The sequence below is a fragment of the Bufo gargarizans genome, chromosome 6 (genome assembly GCF_014858855.1).
Source record: "Bufo gargarizans isolate SCDJY-AF-19 chromosome 6, ASM1485885v1, whole genome shotgun sequence".
NCBI classification, from domain to species: Eukaryota; Metazoa; Chordata; class Amphibia; order Anura; family Bufonidae; genus Bufo; species Bufo gargarizans.
Genome location: NC_058085.1, coordinates 387117244 through 387134501, shown reverse-complemented (window position 1 = coordinate 387134501; position 17258 = coordinate 387117244). Strand labels below are relative to the sequence as shown.

Sequence of the window (17258 nt, the reverse complement as noted above, 5' to 3'; positions counted from 1 at the left end):
GGCACTAATGGGACAGTACTACTGCAAAGGGGGCACTGAGGGGGCAGCACTACTATAAAGGGGGCACTGAGGGGGGAACACTACCATAGGGGAGGCACTGAGGGGGCAGCACTACTGTAAGGGGGGCACTAAGGGGGCAACACTACTGCAAGGGAGGCACTAAGGGGGCAGCACTATTGTAAGGGGGCACTGAGAGGGCAGCACTACTGTAAGGGGGCACTAAGGGGCAACACTACTATAAAGGGGACACTGAGGATGCAGCACTACTGTTAGGGGGCACTGAGAAGGCAGAACTACTGTAAAGGGGTCACCACTACTGTACAGGGGTACTAAGGGGCAGCACTACTGTAAAGGGGCACTGAGGGGCCAGCACTACCATAAAAGGGGCACTGAGGGGGGAACACTACCATCAGGGAGGCACTGAGGGGGCAGCACTACCGTAAAGGAGGCACTGAGGGGGCAGCACTACTGTTAGGGGGGGGGCACTGAGGGGGCAGCACTACTGTAAGGGGACAACACTACTGCAAGGGAGGCACTAAGGGGGCACTGAGAGGGCAGCACTACTGTAAGGGGGCACTAAGGGGCAACACTACTGTAAAGGGGACACTGAGGATGCAGCACTACTGTAAGGGGGGCCCTGAGGATGCAGCACTACTGTAAGGGGGGCACTAAGGGGGCAACACTACTGCAAGGGAGGCACTAAGGGGGCAGCACTATTGTAAGGGGGCACTGAGAGGGCAGCACTACTGTAAGGGGGCACTAAGGGGCAACACTACTATAAAGGGGACACTGAGGATGCAGCACTACTGTTAGGGGGCACTGAGAAGGCAGAACTACTGTAAAGGGGTCACCGCTACTGTAAAGGTAGTACTGAGGGGGCAGCACTACTGTAAAGGGGGCAGTGAGGGGACAGCACTACTGTAAAGGGGGCAGCACTACTGTAAAGGGGACACTGAGGAGGCAGCACTACTGTAAAGGGGGCAATGAGAGGGCAGCACTACTGTACAGGGGTACTAAGGGGCAGCACTACTGTAAAGGGGATACTGAGGATGCAGCACTACTGTAAAGGGGGTAATGAGAGGGCAGCACTACTGTAAAGGGGGTAACGAGAGGGCAGCACTACTGTAAAGGGGGTAACGAGAGGGCAGCACTACTGTAAAGGGGATACTGAGGATGCAGCACTACTGTAAAGGGGGTAATGAGAGGGCAGCACTACTGTAAAGGGGGTAACGAGAGGGCAGCACTACTGTAAAGGGGGTAACGAGAGGGCAGCACTACTGTAAAGGGGGTAACGAGAGGGCAGCACTACTGTAAAGGGGATACTGAGGATGCAGCACTACTGTAAAGGGGGTAATGAGAGGGCAGCACTACTGTAAAGGGGGTAATGAGAGGGCAGCACTACTGTAAAGGTGGTAATGAAAGGGCAGCACTACTGTAAAGGGGGCAATGAGAGGGTAGCAATACTGTGAAGGGGGCACTAAGGAGTAGCACTACTGTAAAAGGGGCACTGAGGGGGTTATTATTACTTATTTGTTTGACACTACAGGAGTAGCATTACAGTAAGGGGACAGCACTACTGCAAGGGAGGCACTAAGGGGGGCAGCAGTATTGTAAGGGAGCACTGAGGGGGTAGCACTACTGTGTGGAGGCACCATGTATGTGAGGTTTAGGCGGTGCTGCATACATGTAAATATCTACATGCATGTAATGTACAGCTGCCACGTGCACAGGACGATGCACTCCACGGCGAGGAGCAGCCGCAAGCCACATCTCTGGAGCTTCCTCTCTCACAGACCCCGCGGCCTCAGCTCATTCCCGCACAGCGCGAGTCCAGACTCCAGCTGTTTCTACTCTCGTCAGTTACCGCGAGAACACGAGTCCCAGTCTCCTGTACTTAAACTGCCTGGCTCCAGCTCGTCCCCGCCCACCAGCGGCAAGGATATTCAAATTGACCAATCAGCGCGGTAGGGCTGGACATGCTGAGCCAATGGGGGACCTGAAGGGGTGTAACCGGCACGGCGGCGGATGATTTGAAAACAAGATGGCAGCAACGGAGGATGCGGGCGGCAGAGAGCAGGGGGTGACGCGGTGAGACCGGGGTTCTCGTGTGCGAGCCTTCGGGATCTGTGTAGGGCTTTTCGGCGCCTTTCTGACACCTCCCAGTGTCTGGGCCCTGGAGAACTACAAGTGTCAGCGTGCACGGAGGGGAGGCTGGCACTTGTAGTTCTACACCCGGAGCGTATGGAGTGATACTCAGACGGTGGACACCTTGTCATGTTTTGGCTCCTCCCCCGGTGTTATCATTATCATGGTGGCTGCGGTGTCCTGCACCCTGAGGTCACGTGACTCCCCCGTCCACAGCGCCCCCATTGTGTAGTGGACGGAGCTGGTAACTGCAGCATTCATGCCAATGGGAGCAGCGCTGCAGTTACCAGCTCCGTCCACCACACAATGGGGGGCGCTGTGTAGTTCTGGTGCAGGAGCTACTTCCGAACCGTGATGGTTGGGGGTGCGGGGTGTCGGACTGCCGACGATAAGATATTGATGGTGTACCTGGAGAGCCCCTTTAAGAGGCTGACCTTGGCCTGTAGTCTCCCAAAATAGTCAGCTTTATCATTAGAGGGGTGTTCCCATCACAGACATCTGGGGCATATCACTAGGATAGGTCCCCTTTGTCTGGGACCCGCACCCACACCGAGAACGGAGTGGTGGAGGGTGCCATAGAAATGAATTGGAGCGGTGGCCACGTAAGCGCAGTCGCCCCCATTCACTTGTATGAGGAGAGCGCTTGGCGGTGGCCGGACCCAGGGTCCTCCAGCCACTGCTCCATCCTCTGCCCAGGTGCGGGTCCCAGAGGTGATCAGACAATGGGGACATGTCCTAGTGATACACCCCCATTGTCTGTTATGGGAAAACCCCCTTTAAAGGGGTGTTCACCTCTGGGGCAATGATGGCCTTTCAATAGGACATGCCATCAATGTCAGATGGGCGCGGGTCCCCCCTCGTTCTGGAGAACTGCACCCCACCGAAGCGAGCACAGAAGTCGTGCATGCGCAGCGCACTTCTCATTCAATAGCCGAGCCGATGCACTGTTTTCGGCCCTCCCATATGGAGGGAGGGCGGCCGCGCGTGCGCTGTCTGCTCCGCTTCACTTTGCCGGCTCTGTTCTAGAGATAGGTGCGGGAATCACACCCATCAGGCATTAGGGACATATTGCCAATTATGAGATGGGCTGACCCCTTTAACCCCGTATTGACCAGCTAACTATTTTCAGTTTTTGCCTCTCCATGTGGCATTAACTTAGACCCCTTGCAGATGAGCGTTCCTCCCGCAGCAAGTCCGCAACGCAGCACCCGGCCTGACCTCCCAGCGCACACGTTAGCCTTATATTGATTTATGATGCTATGTAACCCTTAGCATTATGCCAGTGTTATCCAATACATTCCAGAACTGTAAGGGTTACATAGCATCATAAATCAATACAATGCTATGTGAATCCCGTTAGTGCTGGGAGGTCAGGCGGGGTGCTGCCATACGGACTCGCTGCGGGAGGAACGCTCGTCTGCGAGGGGCCTTACGCTTTAACTGACACGGCTGGATGAGGCCTAGTTGTACGCCCGACTAACTCCACTTTTTTGTGCTCTTCGATAGTCCATATAAATTCTATACCGGATTTTCCACTTTATAAAGTTGGGGGGATGCACTTTCATTATTGATCCAAGAGGCGCAGGCAGCAATGAGTGAGGCGCTGTACTCGCCGCTCTCTGGATTTCTTCCAGGTGTCATGATGCATTGTCCTGACTGTGTACAATGTCAGGATGTAGTGCGTGTACAAGGCATGCAGTCAGGTCCCTGCTCCTAGTATGAGGGCGGGCCTGGGCTCATTCCTGCAAGAGTGAATAGAAAACGGATCCTTCATGGCTATAGAAGACATGACGGATGCATGCGGTTCTATTATTGTAACAGAAGCGTTTTTGCAGATCCATGACGGATCCGCAAAAAACACTAATGTTAAAGTAGCCTAATACAGGATGTAACTGAGGATCAGTACAGGATAAGTAATGTATGTACTCAGTGATTGCACCAGCAGAATAGTGAGTACAGCTCTGGAGTATAATACAGGATGTAACTGAGGATCAGTACAGGATAAGTAATGTATGTACACAGTGACTGCATCAGCAGAATAGTGAGTGCAGCTCTGGAGTGTAATACATTACTGATCCTGAGTTACATCCTGTATTACACTCCAGAGCTGCACTCGCTATTCTGCTGATGCAGTCACTGTGTACATACATTACTTATCCTGTACTGATCCTCAGTTACATCCTGTATTATACTCCAGAGCTGTACTCACTATTCTGCTGGTGGAGTTACTGTGTACATACATTACTGATCCTGAGCTACATCCTGTATGTACACAGTGACTGCACCAGCAGAATAGTGAGTGCAGCTCTGGAGTATAATACAGGATGTAACTGAGGATCAGTACAGGATAAGTAATGTATGTACAGTACAGACCAAAAGTTTGGACACACCTTCTCATTCAAAGAGTTTTCTTTATTTTCATGACTATGAAAATTGTAGAGTCACACTGAAGGCATCAAAACTATGAATTAACACATGTGGAATTATATACATAACAAAAAAGTGTGAAACAACTGAAAATATGTCATATTCTAGGTTCTTCAAAGTAGCCACCTTTTGCTTTGATTACTGCTTTGCACACTCTTGGCATTCTCTTGATGAGCTTCAAGAGGTAGTCACCTGAAATGGTTTTCACTTCACAGGTGTGCCCTGTCAGGTTTAATAAGTGGGATTTCTTGCCTTATAAATGGGGTTGGGACCATCAGTTGCGTTGTGGAGAAGTCAGGTGGATACACGGCTGATAGTCCTACTGAATAGACTGTTAGAATTTGTATTATGGCAAGAAAAAAGCAGCTAAGTAAAGAAAAACTAGTGGCCATCATTACTTTAAGAAATTAAGGTCAGTCAGTCCGAAAAATTGGGAAAACTTTGAAAGTAAGGGCTATCTTACCATGAAGGAGAGTGATGGGGTGCTGCGCCAGATGACCTGGCCTCCACAGTCACCGGACCTGAACCCAATCGAGATGGTTTGGGGTGAGCTGGACCGCAGAGTGAAGGCAAAAGGGCCAACAAGTGCTAAGCATCTCTGGGAACTCCTTCAAGACTGTTGGAAGACCATTTCAGATGACTACCTCTTGAAGCTGATCAAGAGAATGCTAAGGCCTCTTTCACACTTGCGTTGTCCGGATCCGGCGTGTACTCCATTTGCCGAATTACATGCCGGATCCGGGAAAACGCAAGTGTACTGAAAGCATTTGAAGACGGATCCGTCTTCAAAATGCTTTCAGTGTTACTATGGCAGCCAGGATGCTATTAAAGTCCTGGTTGCCATAGTAGGAGCGGGGAGCGGGGGAGCAGTATACTTACCGTCCGTGAGGCTCCCGGGGCGCTCCAGAATGACGTCAGAGCGGCCCATGCGCATGGATGACGTGCCATGCGATCACGTGATCCATGCGCTTGGGGCGCCCTGACGTCACTCTGGAGCGCCCCGGGAGCCGCACGGATGGTAAGTATGCTGCTCCCCCGCTCCCCACTACACTTTACCATGGCTGCCAGGACTTTAGCGTCCCGGCAGCCATGGTAACCATTGAGAAAAAGCTAAACATCGTATCCGGCAATGCGCCGAAACGACGTTTAGCTTAATGCCGGATCCGGATCAATGCCTTTCAATGGGCATTAATTCCGGATCCGGCCTTGCGGCAAGTCTTCAGGATTTTTGGCCGGAGCACAAAGCGCAGCATGCTGCGGTATTTTCTCCGGCCAAAAAACGTTCCGGTCCGGAACTGAAGACATCCTGATGCATCCTGAACGGATTTCTCTCCATTCAGAATGCATTGGGATAATCCTGATCAGGATTCTTCCGGCATAGAGCCCCGACGACGGAACTCTATGCCGGAAGACTATAACGCAGGTGGGAAAGAGCCCTAAGAGTGTGCAAAGCAGTAATCAAAGCAAAAGGTGGCTACTTTGAAGAACCTAGAATATGACATATTTTCAGTTGTTTCACCCTTTTTTTTTGTTATGTATATAATTCCACATGTGTTAATTCATAGTTTTGATGCCTCCATAGTCATGAAAATAAAGAAAACTCTTATAATGAGAAGGTGTGTCCAAACTTTTGGTCTGTACTGTATGTACACAGTGACTGCACCAGCAGAATAGTGAGTGCAGCTCTGGAGTATAATACAGGATGTAACTCAGGATCAGTACAGGATAAGTAATGTATGTACACAGTGACTGCACCAGCAGAATAGTGAGTGCAGCTCTGGAGTATAATACAGGATGTAACTCGGGATCAGTACAGGATAAGTAATGTATGTACACAGTGACTGCACCAGCAGAATAGTGAGTGCAGCTCTGGAGTATAATACAGGATGTAACTCGGGATCAGTACAGGATAAGTAATGTATGTACACAGACTCCACCAGCAGAATAGTGAGTGCTGAGATCCAGTAATGTCTGTGGCCGGCGGTACAATGTGGCTTTGTGCAAAGCAGTATGTCAGGAATGTGCCGGGGCTGTATGACTTCCCCATGTCCATGGCACACAGCGCCATTGACATCGTTCTCCAGCCTCATTAATGCCGCTCCAGAAGCTTTCCGCGCTCTTGTAAGCATTATCTATGTTATCCATGTGTGTGTTCTGCGTATACTGGTGTCCGCGGGCCGCTGTATGGACGGTATATAACGCTATGGGGAGGCTGCTGTGTGTGATCTGTGGATCTAATCCTGGTAAAGCCCCTTAGAAATGGCAGAATAGTTGTAAAAGGTCAAGTTATTTGTGCGGACGTGTCTTGTAACAGAGTAAATCCCGCCGTGGGGCTCAGGAGCGCGTTCTCTCATCCTCTTCAGTAGAACGTAGCTGTAACAAGGCGGCGAAGGCCGAGCGGTTTAGTATCGAACTCAGGAGAGCGTCCATGTGTAAAGATGTAAAGTTAATTATATTAAGGGTACATTAAGAGGACCGTATGTGTTTTGCGGTTCGCAAAACATGGATACCGGCTGTATGCGTTCTGCATTTTGCGGAACGCACATGACCAGCCCTATGATAGAAATGCCTATTCTTGTCCGCAATTGTGGACAAGAACAGGACGTGCTCTTCTTTCTTTTTCTTTTTTTTTTGGGGTCGCGGAACGGAAGTACAAAGGTGGAGTTGGTGGACAGCATCTTTTGCGGACCCATAAATACAATTTGTGTGAATTGAGGAGCATGTCCAATATGGAAAAACGCGCTCCATGTGGGAGTGTGATTTCCCGTTATGGACACTGCTCCTTTCTCAGGGGAGACGCACAGCATTATAATTCACTACAATGCTGTTCAATCCTGTGAAACGATCATTGTCCATAATGGGAGGTCACAGTCCCGCTCGTCTGAAAGCGGCCTGCAGACTGTTGCATGGGCTGCGCGGCGGAAGCATTACTGCCGCATAGCGTGTTCTACCTGCAGGTTTTGTTGCAGATTCCCCCCACATTTTACGCTGTGCATCTCAATCCGCACTGCAGGTCTTTTGACTCCCTAGTATCACCTGGGATGCTAAGGGGGCTCTCGTCCCCGCGACACCAGATGATTTCATCAGCGCATGTGGGGGACCAGGAGCGGCACAGGGAGCCAGGTAAGTATATTCATTGTGAGGGGCCCTGATCTGTATAAAGCAAACAGTGCAGACAGTTATTAGTTCTAGTGGCCAGTGTGAAACCTGCAGAATTTTATCGTTTTTGTTTTAAATATAGGTATTGACGTGGAAAATTCTAAATTACATAAATTATTGAAAAATATGTTGAACGTGAAACGTGATTTTAATCATTAGGTTATTTTCAGATGACACATCCTTAAATCCAATAATCTAATATAATAATGTATGTGGAATATGGAACAAAGCCAGACTGGATCATTAAAGGGGGTTGTCTAAATAGCATTTATTATGTAGAGCAATTATTATACACGGCTCGTTTCCATGGTTACGACCACCCTGCAATCCATCAGCGGTGGCCGTGCTTGCACACTATAGTAAAAAGCATCGGCCTCTCTGGTGGCCGGGACAGTGAGACCGCACATAGGCTGTTGCTTTTTCCTATAGTGCGCAAGCACGACCACCACTGATGGATTGCAGGGTGGTCGTAACCATGGAAAGTAGCAGTGTATAATGTGATAGAAAAATGAATCCAGCCAGCAAAGGAGGCAATATGGACAATCACAATACATTAGTAAGTGCCTTGTATTAAATTCCTCTACATAATAAATGCTATTTGCTGAAGTGAGAGACAGCCCCTTTAAGGTAACCCGCTGAGCCCTAAGCTTTCCAGGAGCTTTTACCAGTAATCGGGCTCTTGTGACTGTAGATTGCTTGCCCTTCATGTCCTCTACCATATACATTTCCATATGAATGTCTTTCCTTTCCCTCCCAGTGACTCGCTGTGCAGTATAGTTATCTGTAATGACGCCTCCCTACGGAGCCAGCCCGTCATTTACAACCCAGACTTCTTTGTGGAAAAGCTTCGGCACGAGAATCCGGAAGTGTTTACCGAGCTGGTGGTCAGCAACATCACAAGGCTGCTGGACCTGCCCGGCACAGATCTTGCCGAGCTCATGGGAGAAGTGGAACCGAAACTTCCCGGACCTAACGCTACAGCCGCTAACTTCTTCAAGTCGCTCAACTTTCTTAAGCGTAAAGGTAAGTACAAATAAGCAGCCACAAGAAAAAGTGCATCCTCCCTTTAGTTCTACCTGGGCCTGAAAGAATGGTGTGCAAGAGTCATAATGTTTTCCACAGAGTACTGCTCGTTTCCAGGCGTTACGAACACCCTGCAGTCCAGCAGCGTTGGTCGTACTTTTACAATATAGAAGAACGCGCCGGCCTCTCTGATAGCTGGGACTGAGGGCGTGAGCACGACCACCGCTGATGGATTGCAGAGTGGTCGTAACCATGGAAACAACAAGCCGTGTATAATGTGATGGAAAAATGAATCCAGCCATCAAAGGGAAAAATATAGACAATCACAATACATCAGTAAGTGCCTTGTATTAACTTTATCTACATGATAAATTTGCTGAAGTGAGGCCAGGCTATAAATACCTTTGGGGCATTTTTTTTAAATAATTGCATCTACTCATTTTGCACTAAAAATCATTTTTGCAATTGGTCTTAAAATCTTCAGTAGTTTTTGTGATGCAGGAGTTACATTTCAGTATTTACTGACTTCTGTTTACTCTTGAATCCCATCAGCTGACATGTAGAGCTCTTATATCTGCTCTTTTAACCTCATAAACACTCACTATATAACTAAATTATTATCAAAATGTTAATATGGCTTAAATGAGTGTTTGTTTGAGGTCAGGAGATTAGAGCTAAACTCTACATGAGCCATCAGCTGACTGGACTCAAGAGTAAACAGAAAATGACAGCAAGTTCCGAAATTTAACTCCTGTATCGCAAGAACAATGGAAATTTTTGCCTTGACAGCAACAAAGGATATGTGTGTAGAGAGCTCATCGCTAAGGCTGGGTTCACACCTGAGCGTTCCGAAAGGAGCGCTCTCTATGCGCGATTGTACCGGCGTTTACAATCACGCATACAGAGACAAGCGAACGCCCATTGTCGCGCGTTCCCGAATGTCTATGTACGGGAACGCGCGACAAAACGCCCCAAAGAAGCTCATGTACTTTTTTGAGCGTAGGGCGTTTTACAGCGCGATCGTACGCGCTGTAAAACGCCCAGGTGTGAACCATTCCCATAGGGAATCATTGGTTTCTCCTTGTTGAGCGTTTTACAGCGCGTAGGAACGCGCTGTAAAACGCTCAGGTGTGAACCCAGTGTAAAGAGGTTTCTTTGTGAGCTACACGCTGCCGACTTTGAAAGTAGGCAGTGGTCAGAATAATAGGACTTGACCGTGTACCTGTGTATATACAGTATATATTTTTTAGAATGAGTTGTGATAAAACCCTTAAGGGCTGATGCGCTTTATTTCCACCCGCAGAACAAAATAACCTGATACAAAATGTCACTTTCTACAGAAAAGCTCTTGTAGACGGTATAAAGCTGCACATAACTCTGCTCGCAGGTAGAGATGAGCGAATCGAGAGACTCCCACGAAGTAGAATTTGATACAATTTCAGGATAAATTTGATTCGCCTAGAAGCCGAATTTCCTCCGTGCTTTGTGTCAGCGAATCAATTTAACCTAAAATAGTGTAAAAAATAAAATTAAAATTCTAACTTACCTCCTCCATTTGCTTGCGACGGGCCGCCAGCCTCCATCTTGCTTGAAGATCTCGGCCGAAATCCCGCGCGGCGCGAGATTACGTCACCATGCCGGCGGGCGTGATGACGTAATCTCACTCCGCACAGGATTTCACACGAGATCTTCAAGCAAGAAGGCGGCTGCCGGCCTGTCGTGAGCAAATGGAGGCGGTAAGTTTGATTTTAAATTAATTTTACACTCGGATGCCGCAATCATGTATGAACGTGGCATCTGAGGGGTACAATGACGGGGGCGGCGCTATAGCAGCTTCCTGTCATTGCACCAGCTACTTACAAAAAAAAAGCGCTTCGTGATTAAGTAATTTGTCACTGACCGAATTTCACAAAAGAATTTGCTTAATCAGCCGAATCGAACTTTTAAGAAATTCGCTCCTCTCTACTCGCAGGTCTTCAGTGTTAGGGGTGTTTCACACGAGCGAGTCCATTGCGTGAATCGCGCTCCGTGTGTGTGATCCTCCGCTCTGGACTTGCAGGAGCGCACGGCATTATCATGACTTATAATGCCGTGTGTCTCTGCATGGCCTTTTTTTTCCACAGAATCATAGTGACATAAAGCTGTCAGTATGATTCTGTAGCAATAAGGTCAAGCCAAGACACATGGCATTATAAATCATGATAGTCGAGCGGAGGATCACACACACGGAGCGCGATTCCCGCAATGGACTCGCTCGTGTGAAACAGCCCTTAGAGTATATGTACTGAGCAGCACATCAAAGGCAACCAACGCTGGAGAAAGGCAGCCCCAGCAGTTAATGTATTTCTTTCTGTTCTCTAGAGAAAGGCATCGTCTTTGGAGCACCACTGACAGAAGAAGGCATTGCACAGATATACCAGCTCATCGAGTATCTGCACAAAAGTAAGTACCTTGACCTCTCTGAATCAGCGGGGATCCTTTCTCTCTTCTTTATCTACCACTGAGGATGTTATGTGGACATGGATAATGGTGAAATACTTTGCAAGCACTTATTGTAATAATGCAGAACTGAAAGGACCAGAAATATGTGCCGTGTGCAGCCCCAGTACATGACGGGAATGCAAGTGAAGAGAATGCAGCTCTGTACCTGTCCCCTAGCTGCTTGTGACATATTCTGATTGACTCCCTAAACATATTTGGCTGCACAGACAATCTCCCTGGTGTCCATTTTGCACACACACACCTTCCTTCCTTAATTCGATGGACAGTACGGCAGAGCCAGTGTGCTTTATGGCAGCTACAAAGAATGGAAATCAATTGACAGACTAATGTCCTAGATTACTGCTGTCTCCTGGAAGTAATGAGATAACGTCCCCTCCCCCAGGGACTAGAAAGTGACGGGTTCTCTATCCCGATGACATCACGTCTACCTCTGAGGCGTGGCAAGACTTGTAGGGCCCCGTCCTGCAGACACATCATCATTACGTCTGGCCACAGGGTATCCTCCTCGCCCCATCATTGGTGGCAGTGGGCAGTGCGCCCCCCCCCCAGTATTAATCATTGGTGGCAGGGGCCCCCTTCCCCCCCACATCATTGGTGGCAGCAGCAGTTCTGATCGGAGTCCCAGCAGTGTAATGCTGGGGCTCCGATCGGTTACCATGGCAGCCAGGACGCTACTGAAGTCCTGGCTGCCAAGGTATGTCAGTGAGCAGCATTATACTCACGTGCGCCGTGGCCGCCGGGCGCTCCTTCTACTGTCTGTGCGGCGCATTGCTAATGCTTATAGCTTTAGCAATGCGCTGCACAGACCTATGAGAAGGAGCGCCCGGCGGCCACGGCGCACGTGAGTATAATGCTGCTCACTGACATACCAGGGTAACCGATTGGAGCCCCAGCATTACACTGCTGGGACTCCGATCGGAACTGCCGTTCTGTGGTCATATCGCAGTCCGGCAATATATAGGCGATATGCACAAAATCCATATCGTGGCACAAATTTATATCGCCTATACCGCCCACCCCTAAGTGTAAAGGTAACTCTTCTTCCTGTCATACAGAAGGTTCTAATCCTGAAGAAGACCTGTTAAATAATTTCTTTAGTTAATCTCTATGCGCTGGAAGAGCGCTCCTCCTCTTACCCATATCCAACGCAACGTTATTAATATTCACTGCAGTGAAGTAAATACTAATGAGGCTGCCGACCCTGCTTGGATCTGTGATATTCCAGCTGGCAGGGGAAGGAGAAGCAGTCTTGCTACAGTCGCTGTGAGTCTTGTGCTGTAAACACAGGGTGCAGGTCACAGCAATTGAGTCAAAATGCATTTAGAGATTCATCATCTAACTTGTACCATATAATGCAGTAAGGCTCAATGCTGGTGTAAGGGCTCTTTCACACCTGCGTTATTGTCTTCCGGCATAGAGTTCCGTCGTCGGGGCTCTATGCCGGAAGAATCCTGATCAGGATTATCCTAATGCATTCTGAATGGAGTGAAATCCGTTCAGGATGCATCAGGATGTCTTCAGTTCCGGAACGGAAAGTTTTTTGGCCGGAGAAAATACCGCAGCATGCTGCGCTTTTTGCTCAGGCCAAAAAAACTGAAGACTTGCCGCAAGGCCGGATCTGGAATGAATGCCCATTGAAAGGCATTGATCCGGATCCGGCCTTAAGCTAAACGTCGTTTCGGCGCATTGCCGGATACGACGTTTAGCTTTTTTAGAGTGGTTACCATGGCTGCCGGGACGCTAAAGTCCTGGCAGCCATGGTAAAGTGTAGCGGGGAGCAGCATACTTACCGTCCGTGCGGCTCCCGGGGCGCTCCAGAGTGACGTCAGGGCGCCCCAAGCGCATGGATCACGTGATCGCATGGCACGTCATCCTTGCGCATGGGGCGCTCTGACGTCATTCTGGAGCGCCCCGGGGGCCGCACGGACGGTAAGTATACTGCTCCCCCGCCCCCCACTACTACTATGGCAACCAGGACTTTAATAGCGTCCTGGGTGCCATAGTAACACTGAAAGCATTTTGAAGACGGATCCGTCTTCAAATGCTTTCAGTACACTTGCGTTTTTCCGGATCCGGTGTGTAATTCCGGCAAGTGGAGTACACGCCGGATCCGGACAACGCAAGTGTGAAAGAGGCCTTATTTACCTTTTTTGTGTAACTGGAAAACCCCTTTTACCATATCAAATAAGTAACAAAAGTCTTAGGGTAAATTTCCATGTTCCTGGTAGCAGCAAAAATAATGCCGTTTTGCCATGATCTAAAAAATAAAGACAGCAACGGGGACAAAACCAGAACAGTCTCCCATAAATCTGGCGATCTACTAACATACACCTGTCGCGGGGTCGAGACTGCATTGCGATCTGATCTCAGCGTTTCCTTCACCGCACGTCTGTCTCCTCACAGATCTCCGCACTGAAGGCTTGTTTCGAATCCCCGGGAACAGCAATCGTCTGCAGATCCTTAAAGACTCTCTCAATAGTGGAACGGACATTGATGTGGATTCCGGGGAGTTTCACCCCAATGATGTGGCCACGTTACTTAAAATGTTTCTGGGTGAATTGCCCGAACCCTTGCTGACACACCGCCATTACCAGGCTCATTTAAAGATTGCAGGTAAGTTGCGTGGTCTGTGCAAGGCGAGTCCGTTAAGGGGGTTTTCCTGGCCCCCTATATTGATGACCCAGCCTCAGGATAGGTCATTAATGGGGTTGTCTAAGTTATATATATTTATTCTAATGTGCCTTATATCATCCTAAACAATCATTTTGTAAATTTCTTTATATTTCCTTGTGGTCCTGTTTCACCCGCAGCGCTGCGGGTCACTTGACTGACGCCTCGTGTACAGGCTTATCCGCGCCTAAGGGAGTGGCCCAGCTCTGTACACGAAACGTCAGAGCCTGTGTGCCCGCCCCTCTCTCAGCAGCTTGCTGCCGGCCGGCTCCTATGAGGAATTGCGCATGCGCGATCAGTCACCAGTGCGGCGTCAGCCCTGTGAAAACTGCTTTCCCGTCACAAGTGATCCGGCCCATAAGCCCCCCAGAAGCACATAGGTAATTCTATGTGAATAATATATATATGTGTGTGTAATCTACTGTATATCTGCACTAGTGCAGGGGGAGGATGGCTAGATTGCTCACACGTCACACCCACAAATATTCATGAGGGAAAGCTCAGTGATTGTTGTTATACGCTCCCACAGTATGTAAAAAACAAGTCACTATGCAAAGGTGTTTTTGTTTAGTTTTTTTTGTGTTTTTTATATATATATATATATCTCATACTTAAAGGAGGTGTCTGGGTTCAGAGCTGAACCCGGACATCCCTCCATTTTCACCTCGGCAGCCCCCCGGACTTTAGCATCGGAGCAGTTCGTGCTCCGATGTTCTCCCTTGGGCATTTTTTTTAGATCCTGTGATGTACCGGGGCTCTCTATGGGGCTGCCAGGAAGCCCAGTGACGTCACTGGCACTGATGGGTGGGATTTAGCGCTGCCCTAGCCAGTGAAACGGCTAGGGCAGCGCTAAAGCCTGTGCATCAGAGCCAGTGAAGTTTCCGCCCGGCAGTGTGTTATTGAGAACAAGAGCTCGTGCCCTGCGCGATCTAGCACAGGGCAAGGGAGCGCATCGAAGCATGAGATGCTCCGATGCTAACATCAGGGGTGCTACCTGGGTGAAAATAAGGGGTATATCCGGGTTCAGCCTGGACAACCCCTTTTAACTCGTGTATATGTAAGTCTGGATGAGTTTTGTAATGTGTGTGCCCCCCCCCCTTCCTCCCCATAACTCAGATAACCCCTTTAATATCTGATCGGTGAGAGTCCGACAACCAACACCACCACCGATCAATGTTTCCTACAGCCTCCCATGCTGGAACTAGCTCATGAATGGAGCAGGAAGCACAGCGCCGTTCAAAATGTAGTGGCCGTGCTGGGTACTGCAGCCGCACGCTCATTAAAGTAAATGGGAGCACTGCCACTACACTTTAAATTGAGCTGTGCTTCTGGATAAAGTCCTATTTCCAGCAATGGAGACTGCAGGGAATAGCTGATCTGTGGATGTGCAGGGTGTCAGAACTGATATTAATGACCTAAGCTGAGGATAATATGGGAAAACAGGTTTTGTTTTTAGTTTTAAATTTTTGACTTGATTCTGTGATCATTCAGTCTTTTGTACTGTTCACAGCAATACTTCTTTATTGCTGAGAACTTTTTTTTTTTTTTTTTCTTCCCCTGGCATTCTATTATACACAACCATAGGAGTGGTAACATGGCAGGTATGGGCTTCTTCTGAAAAAGATGGCTAGCCCCCCTCTAAGGCCCCTTTCACACGGGCGAGTTTTCCGTGCGGGTGCGATCCGTGCGGCGAACGTATGGCACCCGCACTAAATCCTGACCCATTCATTTCTATGGGGCTGTGCACATGAGCGATGTTTTTAACGCATCACTTGTGCGTTCAGTTGAAATCGCAGCATGCTCTATATTTTCCGATTTTGACGTGACGCAGGCCCCATAGAAGTGAATGGGGTGTGTGAAAATCGGATGGCATCCGCAAGCAAGTACGGATGCCGTGCGATTTGCACGCATGGTTGCTAGGAGACCATCGGGATGGAGACCCGATCATTATTATTTTCCCTTATAACATGGTTATAAGGGGAAATAATAGCATTCTGAATACAGAATGCATAGTAAACCAGCGCTAGAGGGGTTAAAAAAAATTTAAAAAAATTTAACTCGCCTTAGTCCACTTGCTCGCGAAGCTGGCATCTCCTTGTGTCTCCGCTGCTGATGAACAGGACCTGGGGTGAGCTGCTCCATTAAATAGAGCTTAAGGACCTTCGATGACGTCACTCCGATCATCACATGGTCTTTTACCATGGTGAATCACCATGGTAAAAGATCATGTGACGTACCATGTGATGACCGGAGTGACGTCATCGAAGGTCCTTAACCTGTATTTAATGGAGCAGCTCACCCCAGGTCCTGTTCATCAGCAGCGGAGACACAAGGAGATGCCGGGCTTCGCGAGCAAGTGGACTAAGGTGAGTTAAATTATTATTTATTTATTTTTTTAACCCCTCTAGCGCTGGTTTACTATGCATTCTGTATTCAGAATGCTATTATTTTCCCTTATAACCATGTTATAAGGGAAAATAATACAATCTTCAGAACATCAATCCCAAGCCCGAACTTCTATGAAGAAGTTCGGGTTTGGGTACCAAACATGCGCGATTTTTCTCACGCGAGTGCAACGCATGACAATGTTTTGCACTTGCGTAGAAAAAATCGCGCATTTTCCCGCAACGCATCCGGCTCTTATCCGGGCAAAAAAACTCACGCCCGTGTGAAAGAGGCCTAACTGCTCAGATGCTGTAGTCGCTATTGACTATGGCATTTGAGGGGTTAAACGCCAGGGTCTGACTTCTTGTCTATTTCTGCCACTTCAGGAGGATGTCATCTAATTATCACAGCCCGCACCCCCTGTGTATGGATACGCTCACTAGCTGTTCATTTCCTGGCAACCAAGGACGTACATTTTATAGGATTTTTACTATGACAGGACTTGTACCTATTAAAAAAAAAAAAAACTGCGACCTCTCAGACATTACTACAGCTGTGGTGCCATGGCCCAAGCTAGCCAGTGCAAGAACACCCGCTTGTTAGCTCATCTCTGGCTCATAGATGGAGGGTCTCAAGCAGCCCCCATTTTGTCATTTATATGGTCTTTTTGTTGCAGACCCTAAGCCCGGTGCTCCCCGGAGCGATGTAACTCGCATCCATTATCGTAAATGCTGTGCATTATCTGCGCTCTTGTTGCTGCTGAATGGATTACGTTTGCAGCAGATTCCTATTAAGTAGACCTTTTTAGGTGGGCTTGGTGGGTGCTCTTGCACCCAGTAAGATGTCAGACCCTGTGTGATGCATTAATACAGAAGGGTCCACTCTTCTGGAAGATTCTCTTTAGACCACCTAACGAGATGGTTCTGGTTGCGTCTCTATGGTCATAG

At 48.6% G+C, this 17258-nt stretch overlaps 1 protein-coding gene across 1 annotated transcript in view; it reads left to right on the top strand.

Moving 5' to 3' along the window:
- The first annotated feature begins 2040 nt into the window (after positions 1 to 2040).
- Positions 2041 to 17258, top strand: part of ARHGAP19 (Rho GTPase activating protein 19) — a 38779-nt gene continuing 23561 nt past the window's right edge. Inside the window, exons 1-4 of the mRNA XM_044299368.1 lie at positions 2041 to 2088; positions 8489 to 8754; positions 11116 to 11196; positions 13660 to 13869. Coding sequence (XP_044155303.1) covers positions 2042 to 2088; positions 8489 to 8754; positions 11116 to 11196; positions 13660 to 13869 — 604 coding nt within the window. The 5' untranslated portion in view covers position 2041. The remainder of the gene's footprint in view (positions 2089 to 8488; positions 8755 to 11115; positions 11197 to 13659; positions 13870 to 17258) is intronic.